Raw genomic sequence first — 15994 nt, 5'->3', positions numbered from 1 at the left:
CCGTGCAGGCAAAACGAGTCAGAATGCCCACAGGCTAATTATGAGCTACAGGTAAAACAAGTTAAAAAAATCGATTTTGGTAGAATTTGAGGTTTTCACAAAAATGAGTTCATTAAGCCCTCATCTAGCAATACAAATAGTGTTCCAAATAGCAATTAAACATCTAAAAGTATCTTTATTTGTATGTTTTCTGAGAGGAGAACCTTTCTTTTGTCCATGAAAAATGCAGATTTTAGAAGTGATCTCAACAACTTTGCAAAGTGCATCTCTTTGTAAAGATTCTTATTGTATCAACAAGTAAGAGTAACGTTAACCTTATTTCTGCATATTTTCACTCTTAATATAGGCTTAAACAATGAAATTGTTTTTTTTTTTTTTTTTTTTTTTTTACTTTATTGGCGCACACTTTGTAAAGTTGTTGAGATCTCATCTAAACTTTAAGAGGAGACAAATGTGAGAGCTTCAGAGTCTTTAGCTAAAGAGAAAAACCTGTGCACAGTGTGCAATGTTGCTGAGATCTCTTCTAAAATCTGTTATACTGAAATGAGGGATATATGAGAATCACAACTAAGTCTCATGAGCTTAGGAAAAGCAACCACTGAGCAATACATTTTTCCAATGGGTATGTATTATACATTTCTAGCATGATTTGAGCATTAGCGTCTTGCGTTAGCAACAAGATAAAATGTTTATTTCCTAACTTTTATGAAATAATTAAAATTAAAGGAATTAGAACGTTTAAATATTGACACTGAAGTTTTGCTAGATTTTAGTTAGATGATAATGCTCAAATTATGCTAGAAGTGTGTGTGTGTGTGTGTGTGTGTGTGTGATATTGATATAAATAAATAAAATATTCAAAATATGAATCATTAATCCAACTAGTGTATTTGCATGTTCTAGAGAAAAGAAAAGTTATATCTTAAAGGCAATTGGCTCTGTTTATATACATACATACTTGCTTCAATGGTTCGCTGTTCATACTTTTAATGCCTCAGATAAGAATCCATTGTCTCAGTCTCATAGCTCAAATGTGTTAGCAAGTCCAATTAGTATTCATCACAGTAACCTTTTCAGAACTGCATTCCAAGACTTTGACTTATGCCAACTGCATTGCTCCATGAACGATTCGAAATCAGTTGGAATTATTGCTAAAATATATCACTGTGTTATCAAGACCTTCCCTAATAAGTCAAATCTTACAACTGAGATCAGGCCGGTCTTGTCGACAGAGGTCATTCATTTCCTAGAGTTACTTTTTCCCTCTGCACAGTGAGTTCTGACAGCAGACATTTGCCTGTAAATTTATTTCCTTAACCCTGCAGACTACAAACCACTTTTACCTCACGGCTTTCAGTCAGATCTGTCTGATCTGGGTGTCGTGTGGTACCAACAGTTGATCTTGGCAGGTGTAATCTATCTGATGATGGGGGAAACCAGGTAATGGGAGGATGCCAAGGGAGGCCAGGATAAATCCAGCAGCTATGATTCGTTTTCCACGGCATGATGGATGCCGTGATGTATCACTTGGTAATTGAATGCTTGAGATATCATCCCATCATTCCCTGAAATGAAAGTTAATGGGAGGAAGTCAGCTGAACCTGAAAGTAAAATGCAAACATATATTAAAGTTTGGAATGATTGATAAAAAAATATTTAAAGTTACAGTATAAAAAAATATGACATTTATTTTGTTATAAAATATATTTGTTAAGCTCAATATATTTAAAGCAGTAGTTTTTCTAGACCTGAAAATAAAATTATTCTGGAAGTTATTCAAAATTTAGAAGTAATAGAAATGTATATAGTGAATACAATACAAAAGTCTAAGATCACTAGTTCAAATAATTCTGTATTTTTCTAATTTAATTCAGATGTGTTTATTACAGATTATATTATCGGCATAATATAGAAATCCGTCATTATGGAAATATGACATTTTCAAAATCCTAACAATGTATTGCTGGTTTAAATTAGATTTTGAATCAGATTTTCTATATGGTCTCAGACTGTACTTTGAAAATCATGCTTGAACGCCTTGCTTGAACGCCATGTTCACTTTTTTTATTGCATGCTCCACAAAAGAAAGAAAGTCATACAGAAAGACATGAGGCTGACTAAGTGATGAATTGTCATTTTTGGGTGAACTATTCCTGTAATATGTTGGCCAGAATGCAGAACAAATCTGATATTATATATTCTCCCGCACAGGCAAAAAGCCTTTCAACTAGAAAATAAAACTAGGCTCATTATTCTTGTCACTAGAGAGATAGAAAATCCTTGGCGGTTTCATTTTATTCAGTTTTACAAGTAAGAAAGAAAATCTTTCGTCTTCCTCCCACTCATCGGCTTGCCTTCCCCCCTGCTGTTCCTTTTCTTTCCATCTTTTTTTGCTTCCCATCTCTCTCTAAACTACTGAAACACAGGAAGCCACAGCAGACATCTAAACTGTAGGAAATGAGATGCCACCGTTCCTAAGCTCACAGGTCAATTTCATCTGTCCATCATTCCCATCAGGTTGTCTCTGTAGAAAGTGGACAATATTGTGCGGAGGGTGAGCGGCTCAGCAATCCCATTTGAGAGCATGTCTCTTATAGTCAACCGTTCAGCCACTATTCCGACACCCTTAATGGGTTTTTTTTAGTGATTGGAACTTTCCTGTAAAACCTGAAATTGGTTTCAATACCACTTTCAGGTCTGAGTCCCTGAAGACCGGTTTGTTGCATTATAGCAAGTTTCACTCAGAACTGAAGGACTACTTCAGTCGTTGATGTAGTGTTTTCATTCATAAAGCTAAACCGGGAGATTTTCATCAGCTATAATTTGTGGTATATCTGACAATGCAAGACTGTGAGAAGTCCAGCCCAGTCCTTGAGTTTTTTTTAAAGCAAGTTAGAGTTAGCAAACATGGCTAAATATGTAAGGAATCACATGCTAGCATACTTTTACTTTGCATGTGGTGTAGAGCATTGTAGCATTCCTTCCAGTAGGTTTGCGCACAATATCAGTGTGAACAGATATTTACATGGGAGAAATAGGAAGGGTAGTATGCTATTCTGAATCCAGTGATATCTGCTCTGGTTGGTCAGATGACACAGTCTGTTTTGATTGGTCTACCGCTTACAGCGTGTGTCGGAAAAGAAATGGCCATTACATATCTGAATTCAGCTCTCGATGTTCCTCAGCACCTTTATACACAGTGATACAAACAGTAACGATGGTGTCGGTTTTACCATATAAATTCGAGCTTGAGTCCTCATCTTTTTGAAGTGTATGCAAAGTGGATTCGCAGCGCAGAAAACAGCATCTTCTCGACATGTCGGCAACACGAACCAAACTCTTCCAGATCTCAGCTACAACTACAGTGACTTATGTATATGATGTATATTATGATATTATGATGAACTAAGTTATATGCCTTTCTTCACTGGCATTCTAAGTCGTTCAAAGCGTTTCTAAGGATGTTGATATTTGGAAGAAAGCTGTCTGACTCTGATATGGCGAACAAGAACATGGTTTGTGTAACATTAGCAACACATTATTAGCTGTTTGATAACGTAGCCAAGCGAAAGGCTAATAATATTAATTACTGTTATGTGTCTGACGGTGTAGAGAACGATACATAACACGCATTACCATTCTGATACATAGACTTGTAGACGAGCCTGTATAATTCGCTCTTCCTCTACTTCTGAATCACTGTCTGGTTCAAACATATATGGCTGAATTAAACCAGTATTTCCATTTGCGCCAAAGTCATGTGATTTCAGTAAACGATGCTTCGTTGCGAAAAATCTCAATAGTTCATGTGACTTCGGCAGTTTGATACGCGGTCCAAACCACTGATTCGAAACAAAAGATTTGTAAAGCTTTGAAGCAGTGTTTTGAAATCAGCCATCACTAGATATTATTGAAAAGTCATTATTTTTTTTATTTTTTTTTGTGCACAAAAAGTATTCTTGTCGCTTTATAATATTAAGGTTGAACCACTGTACTCACAATAGAGGCCTCACTGAGCCATCAGATTTTATCAAAAATATATTAATTTGTGTTCCAAAGATGAACGAAGATTTTACGGGTGTGGTACAACATGAGGGTGAGTAATTAATGACAGAATTTTCATTTTTGGGTGAACTAACCCTTTAAGGCATGAATACATTTTTTTTCTTCAAAGGAAAAAAGGTTTAAATATGTCATTTTAATGATTAAAAATGAGTTTTAAGGGTTAAAATTATTGACTACAGGGGTGCAAACAGCTATATTACACACTGCATGAAAGGTAATATTCGGAAAAAACATAAAAGGGGCACTTTGTATTGACACAACTTGGATTTCACCTCAGATATTTGCCTACATAATGACACCATCCCAAAGCCGATCATCTTCCCGTTTGTATATTGAAGCATCTTATTGAGCTTGGCATCTACATTCTGATATTTTGTTTGACTTCGATAACACTGTGGTAGTGGCTACAAGGCAGTTTATTTAGATGTCGCCCTGCACAGATGCATAAGTTAACATGCATAGAGTTCTGATGTTTGCTCTATTCCAAACTGCATATTCTGTTTTAGCCTCATTAAAGTGGTCACATTCCGAACAGGTGGCCCGCTGGCCTCCGGAATGTTCCGTGTTCTAATTCCGGAACATTCCTTTGTGATGGATAGGCACAAGAATTCTGATCATGCCTGTGGTCCCATTCCTTCACGATTCATTATTTTCTTATTAACCAGGTAATTCAGGAGGTATTCTGGTCCAACTGGATGTGCCTGTAATGCTCTTCCAACATTCCAACCACACTCCAGTAGGGAATTTACATTCCTGTGAGTCTGGAACCTGGATAGGTATTCTAGTGAGGTGATGTTGTAATTCAGGCTCTGCAATTTCAAGTCAGATTTTAATCAGAAAGACGGATAGGAACCTGTTTATGCTTTAGCAGACATCTAATTGAATTTGCATGTTCATTTTTCCCAAGTCTTCATACAAAAACATTCAATCAATTATGCTTTCATGTTTTGTTTTTCACCTCTTTTTTGTGAATTCCTTTGGGCCTGAGTACTATATTAGGGGATACTCTTTATGGTCTTGTTAGTAAAACAAACATTTTAGAGCCTGAAACATTGTTCCCATTATTTATAGAGTTCATTTTGGAAAGACTTACAAAGATGAAAAAGCTCAGGAAGTGGATACATAAATACAAGTCTATTCAGAGAGTGCCAGTTCACCAAACTCAATCTCTGAAAATAGACGCTTGACCCCAGGCTGACTAGACACATTCAAACAATAAATAAACCATCTGCCATCCATTACTTTCTGACTTGGCGTAAATAACCACTGGAGACTGGAGATAGTGGGAATTCTGTCATTTTCTTTGACAAGGGTATGGTAATGAATACCACCTACAGTTCTTCACATTACTGTTCAGATCCAGAAATGGTCCCTTGTGGTCCAACTCTTGACAGCATAATAATGATTCGTATTAACAAGATCTTTACATACAGCACCACAACTGTAGTTTGATTCCCAAACTAATGACTCTGAGTGAATTGCTCATTTTAGAGCACAACCAGTGTAGTTCGATTCCTGAAGGCATAACTCTTAGGAAGTAATTATTTTTAGTGAATAAAAAACATACAGCATGTACAGTATGTAGTCTGATTCCTGAACAAATGATTGTAGTCTGAGTCCCAAACCAATGAATCAGTTCTTTTTAATGAATCAAAACATATACGGTAAACAATGTATTCCGATTTCAGAGCAATTGGTTCTAATGATCCGGTTCATTTTAGTGAGTCAAAACAAAAAGTGGAGTTTGATTCCAGAAGAAATGACTCTTAAGCCAAGTTTACACTACAGGACTTTAAACGTAGGCAGATCGCTGTGCTGTTCAGACTACATGACTTGCTGTAGAGTCTTGAAGTTGTTGTGGTGTTCACACTACATGACACTACGTAAACGATCTGCAACAGGAGGTTACACACTACACGAGCTGACAACAACTGTCACCCAATGACTTTATTTGAAAATGGATGTTGGGAGGAAATTAGATTAAATTTTGAATTAAATTTAATTAACATTAAAATAACCCTTTCACACATAAGTTTAAAACATTCTGGCTGACCTCCAAGAGTTATTTTAGAACGTTTCCCTTTATTGTTTCCATTACACTTCATGCTTGTCACGTGACACACCGCGGCCAGCCGGCCACACTGTATGACAGATGTATTGCTTTTCTCACCATGTCATCAACTATCTGATATTCCGATTCTCAAATATGTGCAAGTGAGTGTTTTGTCATTTAAAAACCTATATAATGACCTTGATCTTAATATATAACGTGAATTCATCCATTTGTCCTGAAATACATGTGGCCGGTGAACTGGGAGAACAATAGAGTGAGTGAGCTTTATAGTTACTTACACAATGTGTATCTGATATGAATAAACGTCGGCAAATTATATTTGAATGGATTGTTATTGCTGCTTCCAAAGACATCAAGTGTATATTTCATTGGGTGTCTCGTCGCCACACGTGACACCACAGGATATCGAGTCGGCCGACAGCTCCAGATATCTAGCATGCTAGATATTTGTCTGCCGTCAGTGAGGTGTCGGCAACGCGTCAGCGAGCCTTTTTGATGCGTCGTTGAGTAGTTCACACATAAAGATTGGCGAGCGCCGATCACCCGCTGATTTCCCCCCGATCACAGCCCGACCTGTCGGCGAGCTCGTTAACTTGCAAATCGGGCTTAAAATCCTGTAGTGTAAACTTGGCATTATGAGGCAATCATGTACTCACCCTCAAACTGGTGTATGAATTTATTTCATCTGCTGAACACAAAATAAGATATTTTTGAAAAATGTCTGTAACCAAATAGTTTTTTTCCATAGTTTTTTTTCTTCTCCCCATACTATGGAAGTCAATGGGCCCTGGGCCTGTTTGTTACCCATATTCTTCAAAATGTCTTATTTTGTGTTCAGCAGAAGAAAGAAATCCATACAGGTTCTGAACAACTTTAGGGTGAATAAATGATGACAAAATTGTAAATTTTGGGTGAACTATCTTTTTAAGGAACCTGTTTTTTTTTTTTTTTTTAAGCAAATCAAAAACATACAGCACAACCATTGTAGTATGATTCCTGAATGAATGTCTTGTATAAGTCAATTCTTTTTTATTTACAAATCTAAAGCACTATATTCTCCATGAGTCTTATGAATCAGTTCTTTTTAGTGAATCACAAACATACAGCCCTTACTTTTGAATCAATCTGTTTAGAAATGGTGAATTCGGAACAGCATTCTACTCCTATATTTCTGTCATAGAAAGATATTGTAAAAGTAGTAAGAGTAGTATACTAGTATGCGGTTTCAAATTCAGCAAAAGTTTTACTATGTCCACCCTATTCCTACGCCCCATGACGCTTTGCATGAATTATGGGTGTAACTTCCATTAAGCTGTAAACAATCAGTGAAAGTCTTGCTCTATGAACACAATAATATATATATATATATATATATATATATATATATTTTTTAAACTGGGTACAATGAGATTCTACTCACCCTTCAACCACTGAACATTAAAAGGACATTTAATAGTGTAAAAGCACCAACAAGGTACTTTCAACATAACCCCAAAAGCATGATTCTTTCCACAGCAATAACAGACGGGTTAAATATCACAGTAGTAATGTATATATATGTAACCCCTCACCCAGGTCCTACTCGCCCCGCTCTGCGCGGGCCTCGAACCTGGGTCTCCGGCGTGGGACGCTCTAACAAGGAGGCTCAAGGCTGCAACCTTTAGTGTCAGTCGCTAGAGCATCTCTTGAGATCAGGGGAGTGAGGTTTACACGCACAGCTCTTACTAGACGCTCACTCCCATCCGGGTCACGGCACCAATGTAACCCCTCAACCCAGGTCCTACTCGCCCCACTCTGCGCGGGCCTCGAACCCGGGTCTCCAGCGTGGGAGGCGGATGCTCTAACAAGGAGGCTAAAATAGCATTAAAAAAGCTTATTTTTCAGGCTAGACAAGCCAATGCACATGTGCAGTCCAATGCGCAAGTCTCAGGTTTCTATGGGAACCGGAGCCTCTAACGGCAGCTACAGTGACACAATGACTTTATCATTCAGCGATTGCCTCTTTTACTTAGAAGGCGGGATGTATTCCGCCATATTGCACGTTGCAGTTTCGCCCATTCATAACTAGTAGGAGTGAACCGTCTTTCTATATCTATTGTCTTTGATTCCAGTGAATTATTAATGGGATTAATATTTCACATTAGTTAAAGTAAATAAAATCGGGAGAACAGACCAAAAAATGTGCAGTATATGTTCCTTTTCATACTATTACAGCGGAATGCAAAGGGGAAAAAAGAAAACAATCATGAGGAAAAGGATGCAGCGACTGAAAAGAGCTCTTGCCATAGATATTCTTGTTATAACGTCACATTAAAATACCAAGCGTTACGTTATTCTCATGATATCTGAAAATGAAAAATGAAAGAAAATTGACAGCTCAATCAGTCAAACTGACAGATAAGCTTTATTTGTAGGGCAACCTTATGATTTGAAATGATTCATTGCAGTCTTTTTGAATGGAAGTTTTCCCAAACCGGAAGTGCCACCCAAAATTCAAAACGGCTCGTCAGGAATAAGCTGGATATATTGTGGAGATTATGCAAATGCACCTGGATATTTGAGATCTTTGCAAGTAATTAGCTGAAAGACTCATCAATCATTCATTAAAGGTTAGCTGGAGGTGTTGTTATGAACAGTAATGCAACTCTGTGCATTTTTTTGTGAATATTTACACGAGGTGAGCCTTCCAACAATAATAAATTACAAGGCCATTTGGCAAAAAAGGAAATTACCCAGGGCTGTTCAGCTGAACGTATTTTTCCCTCTAATGACTGTGACATTTTGCCGTCTCATCCCAAATGTCAGGAATCAGCAGACCTCTTGAGTGCTTTCAACAGATCCAAAACGAGAATCTTCTCTCTTGCCGTAAACGCAGCGAGGGCATTTGTCTGGAAGGTCAGGCGTGGATCGCCCACAATAAAAATTAAAGAGTGCAAAAAGAGAAACAGAGAAAGAGAGATGGAGAGAAGATAGATGGAAAAAAGAATAGATGGAAATTGCTTTTTCAGAAAAGCATTACCGCATTTATGCAAAAGGCTATTTGCATCATGTGGTGTCAGATACTGTCAAAGCAATATGTGTATATATTTGGTATATATATACAGTACTGTGCAAAAGTCTTAGGCACGTCAGCATTTTCACCCCCCAAAAACGGTTTTAAGCCAGTTATTTATATCTTTTGCTGTAGTGTGTCGGTAGGAAATATCAGTTCACATTTCTAAACATTCATTTTGCCATTAATTGTAATAATCCAGTGAGATTTTTGTATTCACAAGGAGTCTGACAAATGTGATTACATGAAGAAACAGATGAAACTAAATCCAGAAGAACTGTGGCCGTGTCTCCAAGACCCTTGAAGAAACCTTCCTGCAAAGATACAGTACTGTGAAGAGTTTTAGGCACTTGGGTAAAAATGCTGTAAAGTGAGGATGCTTTCAAAAATACTGTCATAAATAGATTTTATTTATCAATTAACTTCTATTAACTAAATAAAATCAATATTTGGTGTGACCACCCTTTGCATTTAAAACAGCTTTTGTCCAGGTACACTTGGGCATCATTTTTCAGGTAGCTTTGCAGGAAGGTTTCTTCAAGAGTCTTGGAGACACATTTTAAAAAATAATTTTTCGCACTGCTTTTTTTTTTTTTTTTTTTTTTTTTTGCAGATATTTGATTGTTTTTGTCCCTCAAACTAAAGTGTCTGTCCTTTAGGTTTAGATTTACTGAAGCTTTCTGTAGTTGTTTCATATTGAGTCGGTAAAGAATATTAATGCGTCCTTTAAACAAGAGAACTCTCAGCACTGCAGGGGAATAAATCTAAAGTCGCCTCACAGCTTTATCACGCTTTTGAAGTGATACTTCCTTGTTCCAGAAGTTTCCTTCTCCCTCGTCTCACTTATACGTGTACAGTGTCTCCCCATCAAGCAATGAAAAGGAAGTCATTGACTTTATTTACCCAACAGGGAGACGTAATGTGTGCGGCGGTTCTCGTGATTGTATACATCTTATCGTCTCACTGAGATTCTCCCCCGGCTCTAGTTGTGTTTTTCTTTCCTCTCTTCCCTTCTTCGGCAGCAAGCATGAAAGAGAGAGGGGATTACCACTCCATTCTGCTGGACCCCAGGGGTCCCGTCTCATTCCAAACATTGCTGTGTTTGTGTGTGTGTGGCAGGAAAAGGGGTCGGTTGGGTCCTCTAAAGGGTTCAGTCACTCATCCGCAGAGACTGCAGAGAGAAGAGTACAAATTCCTGACCTTGCATTTTTGTCTTACCTTATCCATTCCTTTTTTATGACTGTATATGTACTTCTGACACACATGGGCATTGTTTTAAAACACATTTAACTTCACCACAGTATGATTTCCTATCCTAAGGGAGGCTAGATCACTCTCTATATTGTGTGTGCTGGGAGGATCGTGTGTCGCACAAAATTGGATTTGGAAATACGGCTGTCATGGAGTGTCTAATCTCTCACACTGTATATGTGTATTTCGGTGTGATTGTTATTATTGACTGTTTTTAACTTATGTGGTACTATATATATATATATATATATATATATACAGAGCTGGGTATATGTAGTATTTTGTTTTTATTAAAAGAAAAAAAAAATCCTGTTTTTCGCACCGCTACATTTTTTTAATTTATTTTTTATTTTTTTTGTAGCTATATGATTTTTTTTTTTTTTGGCCCTCAAACAAAAGTGTCTGTCCTTTACAGTAGATTTAGATTTACTGAAGCTTTCTATAGTTGCTTACCATATTGAGTCGGTAAAGAATATTAATGCGTCCTTTAAACAGTTATTTTAAATTGTAATTTTTCATAATTTTGTTGTTTTTTCAGTATTATTGATCAAATAAATGCAGCCTTGTTGAGCATAAAAAAACTTCTTTCAAAAACATTTTAAAAATCGTACCGTCCCCGTATTGTTATTATATATTGCTTGTTATATATTATATAAAAATGTATTAAAATATATATATATATATATATATATATATAGTAACCATATATATTATTCAGACACTAGATATAATTTTTTTATATTTTTTAACTAGTGGGTGCAGGACACTATAGTTCATTTATGTAAGTGAGGATAGCAAAATAAAGTAAACTGTGACATATTATACCCAAAAATTCTTCATATAGTGAACTACCAGTAAAATTGATAAACATTTGGGACCAAAAATTATTCAGACACCTTGACCTGACCATGTTTTGCTTAAAGGGGTGGATGATTATGATTTCACTTTTTTAACTTTAGTTAGTGTGTAATGTTGCTGTTAGACTATAAACAACATCTACAAAGTTAGGACGCTCAAAGTTCAAAGCAAAGGGAGATCTTTTCTTTTAAAGAATTCTCTGTTTAATCTCAGTCTCTCAATTTCTCAGTTGATTGGGAATTTGAAGGACACAAACAAAAATATAATATTATTCATTAAATAAAATTAATGCCAAATCTGGCATACATGTTAAAAAAAAAAAAAAAAGTATAACATTCATTATATATATAACCTCATATGCCAGCCCTATATGAGTCAATACATTTTGGTGTATTATGGCTCTAGAAAGATTTCAAGTGATGAACTCAAAATAACATTGTATAGAAACTAGAGACTTCCTAATAACTTCTAATGAAACTCTAAGGGTGTCATTATGAGATATAATGAACATTTTATGCAGGGCCAGAGGGCAGCACTAATGTTAATAGTGTTGCTTGTGAAACATTAAACATTAAATTAAAAGAACACAAACCTTTAGGGTAAAGTTTGACTTAAAAAATTGGCAAAATTGCAGATCAGTATTTGTATAACAGTCATAAAGATGATTTTTTTCACATATTTGACATTGCAACACCTCTCTTCCCAGTCTGTCAGTAACGCTCTTTTTAGTTCCTGTCTCTCCTTCTGAAAAGGGCATTGTGCTCTGATTGGTCAGCTGGACCAGTGTGTTGTGACTGGTCAATCACTTCAAACGTGTTTCGAAAATGTCACGCCATGTACCAAAACCACGAGTTTCAACACTAACCCAACTCAACCAGGTTCCGCCCCTTTATTATTATTATTTTTGTGTGTGTGTGTGTGTATGCCTTGAGCAGGAATTATGTAAATGAGTGATATTGTGACATGTTCGTTCCCACAAGAAAATTCAATCAAGGCGTTTCAGGGAGTTCAGAAACAGTGCACACTGATATAGAGAATAACTCCTTTTGGAATGACTTTATGCTTTGTTGCATTGCAGACCTTTTTCGTGCTCGAACAGCAACATGTAAAAAATGTAAATGTAAAAAAAGCATAATAGGACCTCTTTAATATAATATTTCTTTCTTTGTGTCTCTCACCCAGGCCCTTTTGAAAATGGATTGTCAGGGTTTAGTGGCCCGACTCATCATGGACTTTGTGTTGCTGACGACGGCGGTGGAAGTGGCTCCTCGCTGGAGGGAACTCGCCGAAAAACTCGCCCATGTATCCAAGCAACAAATGGAGGCCTATGAGGCTCCACACAGAGACAAAACCGGGATGGTGGATAGTGAGGTGAGGAAACAAAAGCTCCCTTTTCAATATGAAAGAATATAGTTCACATTTGTGAGTTCAATCACAAAATATATCCATTTACATTTATCTCGTAATTTCAGGCCATGTGGAAACCAGCCTACGACTTCCTGTTGACGTGGGCCGCTCAGATTGGGGACAGTTACCGCGATGTCATCCACGAACTGCACATGGGCCTGGACCGGATGAAGAATCCCATCACTAAACGCTGGAAACACCTCACCGGCACCCTTATCCTTGTCAATTGCCTCGACTTGCTTCGAAGCTCTGCCTTTAGTCCTGCCCCTCAGGATGACTTCGCCATTTAGCTCCACCTCCTCACAATCCTTGCAGAATCAGTTTCTGTTTCGACATCACCTCGGATGACTGCTGAACTTTTAATGGATATCCACTTTTCTATTTCACCGTCAGCTGTGAGTTTACCTCAATCCAATAGACGCTAGGATGTCCTGTACCCGCCCACGTCCATATAAGGGCATGCGGAAAGCCAATAAAGCCAAAACACAGAGTGTTTTAATTGTAGCTATTTTTTTGGAGATTTCTGAAGGTGTTTTTATCAGTTTTGTTCTTTGTGATATCTATATTTTTTATATCGGATGGCACAAAGGAAATTTTTACAATCACGTTTTTAAAAAAAAGAAGCAGATTTAATCTTTGTTCGTTACTAAAAACGAAGGTCTATTTTGTGACGTCATATTTACCCGTTTGTCTTGGTCCAGACGTTCTGTAATTTGTTGCCAAATGCTTGAGCCTTCCACATTTGACGTGAGAGGAAGGAGCATATGGTGTGTTAATAAGATGGTAAGTTCTGACTGTGGGTCATGAGTTTTATCCTTTCAAGCTTTTGCAAAATTTGCGAAGTTTGCTTTTGAGTGACCAGATATCGCACCATGTACTAGGTATTAAATTGCAGTGTTGCTTTAGTTTCAATTGTGAGTCATTCATTTAGTGTTTTTGTCGAGAAACAAATGTAGTCAGATGAATGAATAGATCATAGCATGATTTTATTTATGACTGATGATTTTTGTTCTACATTTATATTTTTTGTACCTGATATACAATTTTTCCATTTTTTGACATTTTATGTTCTTGTAAAGCTTTTTTGTTGGTTTATTTGTTTTAAATAATAATCATTTATTTTACATCCTGTACATGTCAAGGAGATTTTGTGCTGTTTATGGTAACAGCATGTAGGGAAAAAGCAAATGTATGTATGTGTGTATATATATTCTGTGATTCAGAGTTCTGTCACATTTATAACTTGTTTTTGTGTTAGCTCTTTGAGAGTAACTGTTTGAAAAGTTATAATTCACACATTGTCTTAGTTGCAGCCAAAAGTTTAGCAAGAAAACAAATTAAACATGCTGTCCCATGTTGTTCCCATGGATTCAATAAAGCAGCTGTAAATTGAGAGAATGTTGTTGTTAGATTTGTCAGCTCTTATTGTGACTATTTCTCATAATTGCACATTTGTCTCACAATTGTGACTTCATTTCTATTTATTGCAACTGGTTATTAATAGTACATCTTTCTCGAAGTGCACTTTATATCTCGTTTCTTGTGATTGTGACTATTTCTTATGATTGCGACAGTATATCTCACAACTGCAACGTCTTTTTGCAATATTGAAACAGCAATCTCACAATAGGGACTTTATTTTGTACTGTTCATAAAACTCATAAAAAAATCATAAATTTGACTGTTTGTCACAAATGCAACAAAATATTGTTATTGTGACTTTCTTATAATTGCGACAGTATAACTCACAATTGTATTTCATTTCTTGTTATTGCGACTATATCTCACAATTGCAACATAATTTTGCAATATTGCAACTATCTCAAAATTGGGACTTTTTCTCGTTACTACAACTGTTCATAAATAAAAATACGACTATTTGTCACAATTGCGACTAAATTTTATGTTATTGTGACTCATAATTGTGACAGTATATCTCACAATTGTGACTTCATTTCCTGTTATTGCGACTGTTTCTTATAATTGTGACTTTATATTACAGTTCCTTTTCCTGTTATTGTGACGTTAGGCTTGTTCGAGATGCATCAGTGCTGCCAGACCGATCGGCGTATGACATTAATGTACTGCAAGAGCGTTTGGAGAGCAAAAGACATATGCTTTTGAATCACTCTTTCTGTACTTTGATGTCATACGCCGATCGGTCTGTGCAGCGCCAATGCATCTCGAACAAGACTTATATCTCATGTTATTGCGTCATTTTGTTCTTTGTGACTTCATTTCCTGTTATTTCCTGTTATTGCGACATTTTGTTTTTTCAACTATCTCACAATTGAGAATTTATTTGTCGTTACTGCAACTGTTACTAACGATTTTCTCGCAATTTAATTTTTTACTCTCTGAGGCAGAAACAGGCTTACATAGTGATATACAGGTTAAAATGTTAAATCAGTAGAAATCAGAAATGCTAATCCTCATAATGGCACTCATAAATTGATAAAGTTTTACTTATATCATCTACCCCTGTTATTACAGCCACTACAATTAGGATTGTCATTTGAGTTTACATGCATTTAAAGAGTCTGTGCCCTTTAGAGAGTGTGTGTGTGTGTGTGTGTGTGTTGCAGTTTTTGTCTGACCTCCGCCCAGTCTGCAAGCAGCTTTCTGCATCCCTAAGCACTTCAATAGAGCTGACTGTGAAAAATCAATTTACACTATATTTAAATTGCTAGATTAATTACAAGCTTTGCAGAAAGTCGAATGGGCACTATAAAATCAAGATTGTTTTATTACGATCATAATTAAAGAAGAAAAGCACAATGACTAGAATCAATGAAGACGTAAATACAGAACAAACATATCAAATCACAGCAGCAAATGCTGTATCCTTTATGAAGAAATGGGTAGATCCAGTCCTGGATGCTGATTGGTCGATACAGTGTTGCAGCTGTGCTAAATTAAACAATATAATAACAGCTATTATGCAAAACACCTGTTCACAATAATGTGTATATCACAGAACCCATAGAGGCAAATTTCAATCTGTTTCTCACAAAGTTATTGTTAGGCTTCTGAAGATATGTTTAAAGGAAGCTTGAGTAATTGTATGATATTGTTATGGTGTTTTTCTCACTTGACATAGCTTGACATACTCTGTCTCATTTTAATAAATGATTGACTAGAATAAATCATCAAAATATCTCATTTGTGTTCCACAGAAGAAAGAAATTCATACTGGAACAACAAGAGTATGAGTAAATTATTATATTTTTGGTTGATGTCAGGTGCAGTATCTTCTAGTTGAAGTATGGCACTTAATTTGCTAAATA

General features: G+C 36.4%; 1 protein-coding gene across 3 annotated transcripts in view; it reads left to right on the top strand.

The window, feature by feature from the left end:
• sh3bp4a (SH3-domain binding protein 4a) overlaps positions 1-14105 on the top strand; it is a 36656-nt gene extending 22551 nt beyond the window's left edge. For all 3 annotated transcript variants that reach the window (XM_051909987.1, XM_051909986.1, XM_051909988.1), the window contains exons 4-5: positions 12483-12671; positions 12773-14105. In XM_051909987.1, the coding sequence (XP_051765947.1) occupies positions 12483-12671; positions 12773-12997 (414 nt within the window). In that variant the 3' untranslated portion in view covers positions 12998-14105. The remainder of the gene's footprint in view (positions 1-12482; positions 12672-12772) is intronic.
• Positions 14106-15994: the final 1889 nt, after the last annotated feature.

This window comes from Ctenopharyngodon idella, chromosome 10 (genome assembly GCF_019924925.1).
Source record: "Ctenopharyngodon idella isolate HZGC_01 chromosome 10, HZGC01, whole genome shotgun sequence".
In the NCBI taxonomy this organism is placed as follows: domain Eukaryota; kingdom Metazoa; phylum Chordata; class Actinopteri; order Cypriniformes; family Xenocyprididae; genus Ctenopharyngodon; species Ctenopharyngodon idella.
Note: the sequence above shows the minus strand (reverse complement) of the source record. Positions and strands in the feature narration are given on the sequence as shown.